General features: G+C 40.1%; 2 protein-coding genes across 5 annotated transcripts; one reads left to right on the top strand and one right to left on the bottom strand.

The window, feature by feature from the left end:
- Positions 1-368: 368 nt before the first annotated feature.
- Positions 369-7466, bottom strand: LOC112239957 (ras-related C3 botulinum toxin substrate 1). 2 transcript variants are annotated; one of them, XM_024408335.2, is made up of 6 exons: positions 7132-7466; positions 4232-4303; positions 2757-2874; positions 2439-2501; positions 1997-2160; positions 369-1707 (listed from the first exon to the last, which is right to left on the bottom strand). In XM_024408335.2, exons 1-6 carry the CDS (start codon positions 7164-7166, stop codon positions 1647-1649), a joined length of 513 nt encoding a protein of 170 aa, XP_024264103.1. In that variant the 5' UTR covers positions 7167-7466; the 3' UTR covers positions 369-1646. The 2 variants fall into 2 exon arrangements, with proteins under 2 accessions (XP_024264103.1, XP_024264101.1); XM_024408333.2 differs by having other exon boundaries at positions 2001-2160; positions 7132-7459.
- LOC112239958 (small integral membrane protein 10-like protein 2A) lies at positions 6467-10236 on the top strand. 3 transcript variants are annotated; one of them, XR_006082626.1, is made up of 2 exons: positions 6467-6604; positions 8890-10236. XR_006082626.1 is itself a non-coding variant. In XM_024408336.2 (2 exons), exons 1-2 carry the CDS (start codon positions 8134-8136, stop codon positions 8908-8910), a joined length of 201 nt encoding a protein of 66 aa, XP_024264104.1. In that variant the 5' UTR covers positions 7932-8133; the 3' UTR covers positions 8911-10236. The 3 variants fall into 3 exon arrangements, 1 of the variants encoding a protein (XP_024264104.1); XR_006082625.1 differs by lacking the exon at positions 6467-6604 and adding an exon at positions 7488-7787; XM_024408336.2 differs by lacking the exon at positions 6467-6604 and adding an exon at positions 7932-8313.
- The last annotated feature ends 3150 nt before the right edge of the window (positions 10237-13386 follow it).

Consider the following 13386-nt stretch of genomic DNA (forward strand, 5'->3'; position numbering starts at 1 on the left):
CGGAGTCCTCAAAGGAGGAAGTACAATAGCACGTCAGTCCTTAAGAAAAAGCTTAAACTAAGTGCTGTAACTACTGTAAATATGAATTCCTCAATTGAGAAGCTAAGTACTGTGACATGAATACCTCAAATGTAAAGGCAAAGTAAATGCACACAGTAAGTTTAATTCAAATTTAATGGTTCTCAAAAAAGTGACATTGCTTTATCCATAAAACCAAAGGGCTACAACATTGGCTCAGTTGGAGCGCAGCTTGATGCCTGAATAAGTTACATATCTTGTAGGTCAAATATGTAAATGCAAAAAATATCAAATGTATCAGTATATGTAGCACATTTCATGCCATCTGCATTAATTACAAAAGGCTAGACTTGTAGGAAAATTAAAGGTTTATTTGTAGTTGGTAAACAATATAGCGTTCATAGTTTGTTTAAAAATACAGTGAGTGATTAACTTCAGTGGAATTTTTTTAATACAAAATAGCCAATTGAATTCAAATGATAACCAAAGATGAATATATACACACTACATCGTTACTGACTGTAGCTTAGTTACCATTACAACATTCCTCAGTCATTTAAATGCTCTCCTTTGCTCCGCCTTCCAAGTATTTGTGGCTACTGTAAATCAAATGGGCTTTTCACAAAAAAAATACACAAGAAATCGCTACATGAATCGTTTCTGATAAATGCCCAAAGACTAATATAAAAAGGTGCTTTTATCTCACATCGACACCCAAAACAGTCCTCACATCCAATCTTCTCATATAAAGTCGCAAGCTTTGTTTTTCTCAGGCAACGATTCGGTTCAGACAGTACAGGGAGGACACAGCAGGAGCGGGTGGGGGATACAACATTTTTGACTAACAGGTTCAACCGTGCAACGAGGCACGCCAGCTCTCCCATTAAATACTGAAGGATCACGCTTTTTCCAATCGACAAAAAGCACTGTTGGCTAGACCAGTGTTTCCCAAACTCAGTCCTAGTCTAATTAGATTTATGGTACATTAATTAGTAGTTGGAGGTGAAAATAAAATTGGTGATGCTATTAACTTGGCTAGTTCTGGATTTCCATGTTATAAAGAATGGCACCCCACAAATAGAATGCCATCTTAACCATGTAACCGTTAACTGCAGTGCATCATGCCAAATTATATTAGCTGTACTGTTAAGGAGGTAAACCGAAAAAAACTAGCAACAAGTTTAGTGTCTGTCTGCTGTACAGCTTCTAATATCTGCAGTATGCAGTTTGGCAAATTCACACTCCACCCAAAATAACCTCTAAAGACTGTAAACAATATGGACTACGAGTAAGAGCAACATATCAAAAACATTTCATCATCCTCACAGAAGTTTAAATCCATTTTTAGAAGGCCTCTGGAATTTCTTACACTTCAGTGATGTCACCCATTTCTAAACCTATCTGTATGTTCAGTTTCTTTTAACAAAGGAACAGTTTGTCCCAGTGCTGTACTAGTAGAGACTAATATATTATATATAAAAGGAAAGATTCCGAAGTAAAATGCTTTTGTGTCTGCGCGGCGAGTGCCCACTTCCCGACACTTCCTGTCTGCGGGGTTCTAGAGCAGGGAGCACTTCCTTCTCCTCTTCTTGACGGGCGGGGGGCAGAGGACCGCCCGGATGGCCTCGTCAAACACAGTCTTCAGGCCGCGCTGGGTCAGGGCCGAGCACTCCAGGTACTTCACCGCACCTGAGCGACAGGAGAGAGAATGAGGAGACTGTTACTACTAATGCATGGCTCTGAAGGGTGTGCATGTGCAGTCCAAGCAGGAGAAAAGCCAGTTACTCTTCACTCACTCTCTTTGAGACATCACTTTCTAAAGCCTTATTCGGAGAGCATGACTACATCCTAAGTAATGCACGAGTCCAACCACTTTCTCCTGGTTGAGAAGGATATCTGCATTCAAAGCATGAATTGTCCCTGACAGTAAACACACTCCCTAAACCTGCATTCATTGTCACTGATAGACACTGAACACATACCGATCTCTTTGGCCATGGCCAGGCCCTGGGGGTAGGTGATAGGGGTGAGCTTCTTCTCCCTGAGCTTCTCGATGGTGTCCTTATCGTCCCTCAGATCCAACTTGGTGCCCACTAGGATGATGGGCGTGTTGGGGCAGTGGTGCCTGACCTCTGGGTACCACTATGAAGAAAGACCACATCGGGCATGTCACTTTCATAGGGTTCCCATTCAATTTGTCATTACAGTTTCCACGACTTTTCAAAAGGTTGATCAATATAACTAGTAAAAATCAGTTTAATCTTATGAAGAATCAATATGGACTGTCTTCCTAAATGCAGCTCTGAAAAATAGAGCTAGACAATATAAATGTGTTTGAACTGAACATCATGTGCTGTAGACAAGCTCCTTGTATTGAATTCTTAAGAGCTATGATGAGTTGCTTCAAACAGGGCACCCACCTTGGCACGGACGTTTTCAAACGAGGCAGGACTCACGAGGGAGAAACAGATAAGGAACACATCCTGGAGAGAGAGGGGGGGGGGGAATAATCTCAGTCAGTACCTGTGATAATCACTTCCGTAATCACAGTGTTCCTTACATACAAAGGTGTGTTTCCTTATATCTAAAACGTCCTTATTATTACCCACAGAGACGAGGACTACGCTATTTTTGACAGAATGTCCTGTAAGTACACAAAGGCTTCATTTCAAACAAAACAATAGTAAGGAAGTTTCAGCTGTTCCCATGGCAATGCATGTCTGGTCTGTCAATCTTACCGTCTGTGGGTAGGAGAGGGGGCGGAGTCTGTCGTAGTCCTCCTGTCCTGCTGTATCCCAAAGGCCCAGGTTGACTGGTTTTCCATCCACCATCACATTGGCAGAGTAGTTGTCAAACCTGTAGGGATCAGTCAACCGCTATGAGTTTGGGTATAGGCTAATAATCAACTGCAGACAACAAAGGAGAGAGAAGTGTATCCTATTTAACTTGATGAGAAAACCTAAAGTGCCTAGCTGTATGTATCAGACTAACTATAAATCATATTTCTATAAGGGAATAGAAGAACATCTATAGATGTTTTTACATAAGCTCGTAATCCTTATTTAAAGGGACAATCAACAGGTGAAACAATAAAGCATCTCCCCACCTCTTTTGGTAGAAAGCTGAAGGATGGCCCTGGAGAAATGTAACCATTTCAATTCAGACTGACCTATAGATCCAAGGACTGACCATCCAAGATATCAAAATGATAGACCAATTTAGACCTGTGACACCAAGTTAGGGCAATTAATTATCAGGTAGAACAGAAAACCAGCAGGCACCAAACCTCACGGGGTAAGAGTTGAATACCCATTCAGTGTTGGTTTACATTTACAATAATTACAAACATTGGAGTTAAACAAGCATACATTTTGGGTTCTGCTGGGGTATGACAGTTAAACTAAGCTCATGGGGCATTTATCAGTTATATTCTTTAAGAATCAATGAGTCTCTCTCAATCATTTAGAAGTCCAAAAATGGAAGTAGCAGCTGCAGATTTCCCCTTTAACATTATTATTTGAATGTTTTACAGTATTCCCTCTTATGAAGAACTGGTTCAAACTGGTGAAAAACTCTTGGTAAATCTGACCACTGACCATCAATAATAGAAAATCTGGTCACTTATCTAAACCAGTTTATGTCACTGATACAGATCAACATAACAAGTTAGTGCCAGGTCAGATAAGACCTAAAAACCCTTCTGGTAATTTATGTCGCCGTGTTTTCCCCAAGTATTTCTTCCCCTAAGGGAGCGCACACACTCCAACGAATGTCGATCTGTCGGCCATCTGCCGTTTGTTTGGCGCAGTATGTTTTAGGGACCACCCCGCCAGTGGACGTCTGACTGACAACATTTTCATGTGATTCTACATATACAATTGGTTAGCAAATTACATCTGGCACTCTATTCAGAGATGCTAAGTACTCTTGGCTGGCAAACGCTACCGGTATGATGCTAAGGCCCCCAGGTTAGCATGATTAGCATCCCAAGCTGCCAACAAACATTTTCCCACCAAATCCAATTGAAATCTTATTTGCAAGTTTAGGTGGGGGGCAAAAAATAGCTATGTAGAGATTCCCTCCCTACCTAGCCTGAATAATGGTTGTGGAGACTGAGACAAGGGGAGAATTAGAGGGGTGTGGTGCTGGGGGTGTCTGGCTTCAGGCGGTTCCCAGGCCAGACCTCCCAACCGGGGGCTGTAGAGGTACTTACACTGTGGGGATGTACTCTCCAGGGAAGGCGTTGGTCGTGTAGCTGATCAGCAGACATGTCTTACCCACAGCTCTGGAAGAGGAGAAAATAAAAGGCACATATATTAATGTTATGGAACAAATCATAGGTGTGCATGCCATATGCCAATTTTATGGCATGATGTCGATCCTCTGAAAGAACCATGCTTAAGACATGGCTATGGTCTATTATAGAGGGCATTGAGGTCCCTACCAAACTTGAATCTGGGTGGATGGACAACACACACTTCAAAATCTACCTTGAATGATTGAATGCCCTGCAGCCAGGAACTCAGACTTGGTTAAAATGAGTAAGGTTGAGATTAGGCCTAGCCTCAGCCAAGATGTCTGATGCCATGCTCTACACATTAATACATTGATGATCACACATTGATGATTAGAGGGCGACTGATTCATCGGAATGGCCGACTAATTAGGGCCGATTTCAAGTTCTCATTAAAATAAAAAAAATCGGAAATCTGTATATATATATATTTTTTTTACACCTTTATTTAATCAGGCAAGTCAATTAAGAACACATTCTTATTTTCAATGACGGCCTAGGAACGGTGGGTTAACCGCCTTGTTGAGAGGCAGAACGACAGATTTTTACGTTGTCAGCTCAGGGATTCAATATGGCAACCTTACAGTTAACTAGTCCAACGCTCTAACCACCTGCCTCACGAGGAGCCAGCCTGTACGCGAATGCAGTAAGAAGCCAAGGTAAGTTGCTAGCTAGCATTAAACTTAATCAATCCTAATCACTAGTTATAACTACACATGGTTGATGATATTACTAGTTTATCTAGCGTGTCCTGCATTGCATATAATCGATGCGGTGCGCATTCGCGAAAAAGGACCGTCGTTGCTCCAACGTGTACCTAACCATAAGCACCAATGCCTTTCTTAAAATCAATACACAGAAGTATATATTTTTAAACCTGCATATTTAGCTAATTAAAAAAAAAAAATAAAAAAAAATATCAAAATCAGCCAATTAAACGGCATCGGCTTTTAAAAAAATCCTCCAATAATCGGTATCGGCGTTGAAAAATCATAATCGGTCGACCTCTATTGATGATCACACATTTCAGAGGATCACCTGCTTTTTTTCAATGATCTGAGGTTCAGTAAAACCAACTCACGTCCGTAACTCTTTGAAATGTGGCCTAGTTACTATTTCAAAAGATAAAAAGCTAGCCGACGAATGGGAGTGGACAGTTATATTACCTCCTTAAATCAAAGAATAGAACAGTTCAACCGTGGTTCCATCTATGACATGTGGGTTTTAATTTCTCCTGCTGCCTACAATATCCACCACACCCAGCCCAGAGGCTACATACTCTGTTGTGTACACCCTCCCCTCCCTCCTACACATTATGAGGAATGCCCAAACAGATCAGAGTTTTTCTGATATGGTCATCCAAAAGTGCAGTTATTTGAATGGCTAAATACCAGCCAGGTGAGGAACAGGTTTGACCAGCACCACTAGGGTAACTAAAATATGTTACCAAGTTTGTTACCTATTTGTTGGGTAATACCTACCTACCAACCACTAGCAAAGGGTTTGTATCTACCTGGTTAGCAAACAGAGGTTGGTGAAGCGCAGTGAGTCACCACGTCTTATTACCACGCTCACACCTCAGGTTTGACCTGAGGCCATTTAACTTGGTTGGGAACGGCAAACATCAAGGAGATTTATACAGTCTAGATGAAATACTCCCTATGATCCAGACATTAATATTCATATATCGAGTGAGTCAGTCCACCTGTAATGGTCTGGGATAGTTGAATGCATTCAGTGGGTAAGTGACTAGGTATCCCCTTTCCCTCTCTATACTTCACACCTGGAAAATGTTTCTATGGAAACATTAGCTTGCTGGCAAAGATGAATACCAGTTAACTGTTTTCACAATTTAGATCCAATGAAATAACCAAGTAAACAATGACAGAAATAAACTGGAGACAAGGTTTACTTGAGCCCAAAAAATACAAAAGCTTCAAATACAGCTTGCCAAGTACCTCAACTCCTCCATTAAGTTGAGTGCAGACTGGAGTTTTGAAAGGAACCTCCGACTTCAATACTTCAAAAATATACATTTGTAAACCCTTACATGTATCTGTTTGTGTCTGTTGCGTGCCTTTATTTGTTTGCTTTAAGCCCTACCTTTTAATAAAATGTTCATCAAATACAATCGCTGACTGTTTCCATGTTGATTCAATTGGCACAAGCGCATTTGCCATCATACAGTAACGGGGAAACAGTCGGTGGTTGTATTTTATTAGCGTTTTATTAAAAAGTATGATTTCAGCAAACAAATGGCCTGCAACAACAGAGGATAAACACAGGTACACGGTAAGTGTTTAATAAGTTACATTTAAGTATCGACGTATAGTTACTAGTGATGGGGGAAAATCGATAGTTACATATCGCAATATAATTTTTGGGCAACATTATATCCGTATTTTAGTCCAAGTATCGACAAAATAATAAATGGTGGCGGAGTTGAGATACTTGGCTAGAATATAGAAATGTTTCAGCATCTGAATGTACACAGCTATGACAGAGCAGTGATTTAATTCATAAAGTTTACACACCCACTTAATTTAGTCACATTGATGGGGCCTAAACCAGCTGATTTGCACAAATAACACTTGTGAGAATAACTATGTATTTGCTTGCGTAATGTTGGATTGTCATTGAACTTGTTAGTTTGGTAGTTACCTAGCCTTTAGCTAACTTTTCACCTAGCTAACTCATGTTAGCTAGCAAGTTAACACATTTGCTAGCTATATTATTTGACATTCACACCAAATATAGATAGTTACTTAGCTATAATGGTACATCGTGTATTTATAGTTAGTAAACGTTCATAAACTCACCCGTCCCCAACCACGACACACTTTATGGCCTGCATTGTTCCGGACCGTACTACCAGACTGGTCCAGATGCGTCGCTAAATCCGTTTACTAGCTTGGGTGCTAGTTTAGTTACCCACTATTTTGTCTGAACTTGTTCAAACTTGAAATGTCTGTAATTATTTGGTCAAAGTAAGACTGTTTGACAAGGTTAATGTGTGTCTTTTCGAAAGTGTCCGATAAGATTTTTTTTTTTGAAGTGATCTTGCTACATTCCAATACTTTCTCAACTGGAAATTATGGAGCAAACAGCTGCTACCACCCATTGAGGAAAAAAACAGAGCTGCGTTTTACATCGCAAAACCGTGCGGAACTATCCGTTCACCGGGTCACTTCCGGTTGCTTTAGACGCCCACGCACGGATTTAAATCACTGATGTGCAGTAGTTTAATCCTAAAACAAAAGACTGTACATTGTGAAAAACGAAATAAGCATGAAATTAAGAAAAGGGATATGAACTTGTATCTTTCACACAACATACGTCCAATTATTTAGAAGTAAATTAGCCGTTTGAAAACGTGTACCAAAATACACTTTTGAGAAGTGTGAACAACTTTCAGTTTTCAGGTAGCGTGGAGTTAACAGAAGATAATATGCTGACATCGTGATGTTGATATACGGTATGGTATGCAAAGGTATCTGGTATACATAGTAACCAGAACAGTATACGAGAGACTCGTTTATCCAAATTATTATATTCTCAAAAAAAATAACAAGAGTATTTACGGACACCATAGACAGTTACACAATGATGACGTTGCCGGCAACTTCCGTGAGTCACACTAATGTTCCGTTTGACCAAAACTGGAAAAGAAGGGTGGATTTTTCGGTTGGGGTGGGGTACCTCGTCAAAAGACGAAAATATGAATGTTAAAACTCCAGACAACGATGGCAGTATGCACTGTTGTATCTTCTTAACTTGTAAATAAGATACCGGTGGATAATCTCCGTTGTAGACATTGTTTTATGGCGGGTCTGTCTTATTTAGTGTTCCGTTTTTCGGGGTCCGCTGGTCGGACTTATGGGGTGTTTTCTAAAGGATTGACGAGGACTTTGTTGATATTTTTTGATCTCGCTTGGCGACTGCGAATCAGATTCCCATACCTCTACCTCATCGCTTCGATGATGTTCAATGTGCGATTACAGGTAAACATATCCCTGGCTAACCTTGCACCTAAACGGTGCATACAGTTAGCTAAAGCGAACATTTTATCTTCACAGATTGACTGAGCTATTTTAGCAGCTAGCTCGCTTGCTAGCTAACGTTTGTTAACGCGACAGCTAAATAAAAAATTAAGGTAATTTGCTAGTTTGCTAGCTAATCTAAGAAGCCACAGCATAAGGTTTGGCAATGCAAATCAAGTTTGAAGTACAGTATCAGAGATAGCTAAAGGCTAGGTAACTACCAAACTAACAAGTTCAATGACAATCCAACATTACGCAAGCAAATACATAGTTATTCTCACAAGTGTTATTTGTGCAAATCAGCTGGTTTAGGCCCCATCAATGTGACTAAATTAAGTGGGTGTGTAAACTTTATGAATTAAATCACTGCTCTGTCATAGCTGTGTACATTCAGATGCTAAAGGAGGCAGATTTAGACAGCCACTGCCCACTTTGACACGTCATGCTTTGTTGAGTGTCATTTCTTGTTTTCATACATTCACAATATGTCAGATTTCCAATTTTTAGCTAACTGTCTTTGTATTTTCCTATTTGCAGGTCCATATTGAGATTCACTGAGTGTGTTACAACTGCCACAATTGAGGACCCAACACTCTGGACTGCTCATTAGTGGGCATCCTCAGTCAGAACTTCCGGAAGAGACCCTGCAGACCTCACACAATCAACAATGTGGAAGAGGGCACTAGTATCAGGGGCCAGTGTGACAATGGTCAATGTTACACGACCGTTGTCTCAGCCACCCTTTGTCATAGGAACCCAGTGCCTTTGCTTGGGAAGGACACCATGATGATGTCATTAACAATGGCCACCGGGGTGTGCAGAGATCTGTGAGGTTGTACTGGGATATATCCCTCACAGCCACTCGCCACCAGAGATTCTTGAGCTGCCCATCTGGTCAGAGGAGACATAGGAAAGGATGACCAGTGGAATTCGACACTGCCTTTTTGTCGCAGACCACAAGGAGGACTGAGAAACAAAAATTACAATGACAACAATGGAATGAATGTTTTTGGAACCTTTCTTATTTCTTCTTCCTCTTAGAGTTCTGTTTGACGTGTTCATCAGTGCTCATCTGTAGTCGTCTCCGAAGGAAAACTGGAAACTTGTCATATAGTTCCCCTCATAATGAAACACAAGTATCCGCTAGCTTGCATCTCCACCGCATGACATAAACCAGTGCATGTTTTCTATTCTCAGTGGTTTGGGCATTTTTTTTGAGCGGTTTTTGAAAAGTTTGTTTCCCAATGGAAAGATGGTGCAGTGAGTTGGAAAGTGGAAGAGGATACATTTCAGTGTAGCTCAGCAGGGCTACTGTTACAACCTTTCAGTGTAGCTCAGCAGGGCTACTGTTACAACCTTTCAGTGTAGCTCAGCAGGGCTACTGTTACAACCTTTCAGTGTAGCTCAGCAGGGCTACTGTTACAACCTTTCAGTGTAGCTCAGCAGGGCTACTGTTACAACCTTTCAGTGTGGGTATGGTCACCTTTCAGTGTCGGTACGGTCACCTTTCAGTTATAGAAATGGCAAGGTGCTTGTTGTAATGTGCATCCTTAGTGTCACTTCTTCTCACTGATTTGGAATGGAATGTTGCAGTGTAGGTGTCAGACAAACAGGAAGGATCCAGGAAAGGAATGACTGCATGACACACAAACACACACTTGTCACCCACTTCTCTATCGGTCAATGGAGCTAACGAGGTGGCATTTTAGATTTGAAATAAATGGTTTATGATTTTGTCTTAGGTATGCACTCATACTTATTTCTCAGTAAAGTGTTTGTGGGTTTTGTCAATTCTCGAGTCACTGTATTAAAAGGGTAAGGAATTGAATATGGTTGTACATCCTTGGAAACAATACATTATTAAACAATCAACTATTTCTGTCATTTTATATTCTATGAAATTACTTTTAGGTTATAATCTTCATCATCTTGGATTCATACACAAACCTCTACCCTTCTACACCCTCATGGTAATGTTTACTTAAGTGGGTAAGATCTATAGTAAGGATTTTTGTGTTAAATCTGTTATTTAACCCGTATATCTTATCCAATCTATTATTAGAGAGTGTCTAGAGGGCATAGCAGAGATACCATTTCAAAGAACAGTGTAACTATTGAGGTCATTCATTCATCCTCTCAAGATAGAGTACATAGCCCACAGATAATTTACAATGTGGATCAATTAATTCAATTAAAAGTGGATTTCAGACAATTTAATGACAGTCAATTCAACATATCCCCTTATGGATGAAGCAGGACATTGTCTGCAATCAAGAAGATCCATTGGTCCATTGAGCTGTTAAAGATTGTCTTAGAAACATATTGTAAGGGAGTGAACATTATTTATATAAGGGTTACATGGAGAAAATCAGACCTCTGAAATGAAAATGGTTCGCCTTTCCTTCAGCAAAACATATTTGACCTAAACCCTCCCTGAATGCTTGAAAAAACAAGTGACCCTCTATACCTAAAATGATCATTTAAATAAAGTGAATAGCAGAGAACAAGCCTACCATTTACGCTCACTTCTTGGACAGACCAGAACCTTAGATATGCAGTTTTAGAAACTGTTCTTCATCCTGTAAGCATTATATGGCAACTCAGGAATGTTGATAGCAAGAGTAGGGGTGGAAAGATCTCCTTTATTGTAAAAGCATTGCATGAATCTTTCATCGTATTTGCAGGACCAATAAAAAATGGCCTTTTATAAAATAATGTACATATTAGCAGAATTGTTTTAATACTGCGCAAATTCCCCAAATCACAGGCTAAGAATGGATAGAGAGATAGGCCTATGTGTTAATCTTAACATATTTCTCCAATGCCAAATCATTGTCTTGTTTGCGACTGAACTGTCCCTATTTGCAAATAATAAAATCTGAGACGTCATTAGGAATCTGAGCATAGTACTTTCAAAACTTTCCACCCCAGACAGAGTAGACCTGCTACCGACGCAGAAAAATGTAAGCTGCTGGCTAGGGTTTCCCTAAAATCTGTCTGGGTTTAAACATATTCTATTGTACAGAAAGTGAATAGCTTAATCAATTGATAGTGACAGAATTAAAGTAAAAAAATGTGTCTCCTCAGCTATATAAGGTTGTAGCTCAGCATCTGAATGTCAGAGAAATGAAACAATAATATCCCTGTATGCATGGGAGTCTTTCCTTGGTATTTTACAGCTTGTTTCTAGCATAAAGCATTGCGGACCAAATCACTGTTATAGATCACTTTATATAATCGCATCCATTTTATTTTCTTCCAAATCTTAAGCAAACAAGAGGTAGGTCTGTGCTTTTTGCCATTTTCTTTCATAAAAATAGGCCCATGGTAAACCCTCTCATACCCCTTCATTTCGAGTCTCGGTTTTAACTTAATAGCTTATGGATATAGCAGCCTATAGCCTAATTTTGTCTGTCAAACAGGAAGCCTACCTCTTATTTCTTAAATAGGTCGAAATAGGCTCCAACACAAAGCCCTATTGTTGTTAGTAAAATTAAGTCCCAATTAAAATGAAGATGTTGAAATTAATTATGCCTACTCAAATTTGCCTACTTTCAGCACCATGAGCTGTCCATTTTAGATTGCTTGTGCCGCAGCTTCAAGTTTCAGCACCAGTTACTCAAATCTGTCTTATTGTGAGGTCAATAACGCTGATAAATAGGCCTACACCATGGGAAAGAAACATATTGTTTTAAATCAAATCAATTATAGTAGTAGCAAGCTATCAAAGTTGACCTCTGGTCCTCCTTCTCATCGTCACGCTCTCCTTCTCGAACTGAACAGAAAATAAACTATAGGCTAGTCCGCACTCAAGATAGTGAGTTTTTTGGACTATGTGTAACCGATGTGAAATGGCTAGCTAGTTAGCGGTGGTGTGCGCTAATAGCGTTTCAATCGGTGACGTCACTCGCTCTGAGACCTTGAAGTAGTGGTTCCCCTTGCTCTGCAAGGGCTGCGGCTTTTGTGGGACAATGGGTAGCGATGCTTCGTGGGTGACTGTTGTTGATGTTTGCAGAGGGTCCCTGGTTCAAGCCCGTGGTGAGGGAACGGAAGCCATACTATTACATAGGCCTAATCAAAACTTATTTTCGGAAGAAGCCTTTGATGCTCCTCCTGAACAGCACAGCCATTGGTTAGGCAGCACACAAAAAAGTGTTTGATCAGCAAGAGCAGACTATGGCTCAGGGTTGGAATATCCATTGCAGTGTGTAATGCTGCCTAGTTTTATTTACACCATCCCAGCAGCTCTCATAGGAATATAACTTTTCTCTGTGCTTCTCCAAGCATGCACTTCGTAGTCTATAGGCTGTGGATCATTTGATTGAGACCACACTAAATAGCCTATAGATCATTTGATTGAAACCACACTAAATAGCCTATAGGCACACTTGATATTGCACACCCAGTGGAGAATCAGAGATGAGGGCATCAGGCACACAGCGATATATCGCCTGATAGACAACTCATTTTAAAACACTGAGAAATATTGACATTTCATCAATGAAAAATTACATGACCCTCCCCTGGACTAGATTTTTAAAAACTTAACCCTCCCCTTGACTGAAATTGGAAAAGCATGACCCTCCTCCATTTTCCTCCAGGTACCCATTATGTAAATGTGGATCCTTCCCTAATGGAACAATAATACTGTATTAAATATGCATAGCAGAATATGATTTGAATATTCATAATGGCGGTTGTCCTATAGCTCACCAAGAGCTAATAATTTGTGAGAATTGTTGGGTAGTACATCCTTTATAGGAGAATTGTTGGGTAGTACATCATTTATATGAGAAGTTTTGGGTATTACATCCTTTATAGGAGAATTGTTGGGTAGTACATCCTTTATAGGAGAATTGTTGGGTAGTACATCCTTTAAAGGAAAATTGTTGGGTAGTACATCCTTTATAGGAGAATTGTTGGGTAGTATATCCTTCATAGGAGAATTGTTGGGTAGTGTATCCTTCTGTCTTGACTTAGCTGATGTTCTATGTTTGTCCACACAGTGGCAGCAACTCCTCACTGCTAGTTTAC

This window comes from Oncorhynchus tshawytscha, unplaced genomic scaffold (assembly GCF_018296145.1).
Source record: "Oncorhynchus tshawytscha isolate Ot180627B unplaced genomic scaffold, Otsh_v2.0 Un_contig_11560_pilon_pilon, whole genome shotgun sequence".
Classification (NCBI taxonomy): Eukaryota; Metazoa; Chordata; class Actinopteri; order Salmoniformes; family Salmonidae; genus Oncorhynchus; species Oncorhynchus tshawytscha.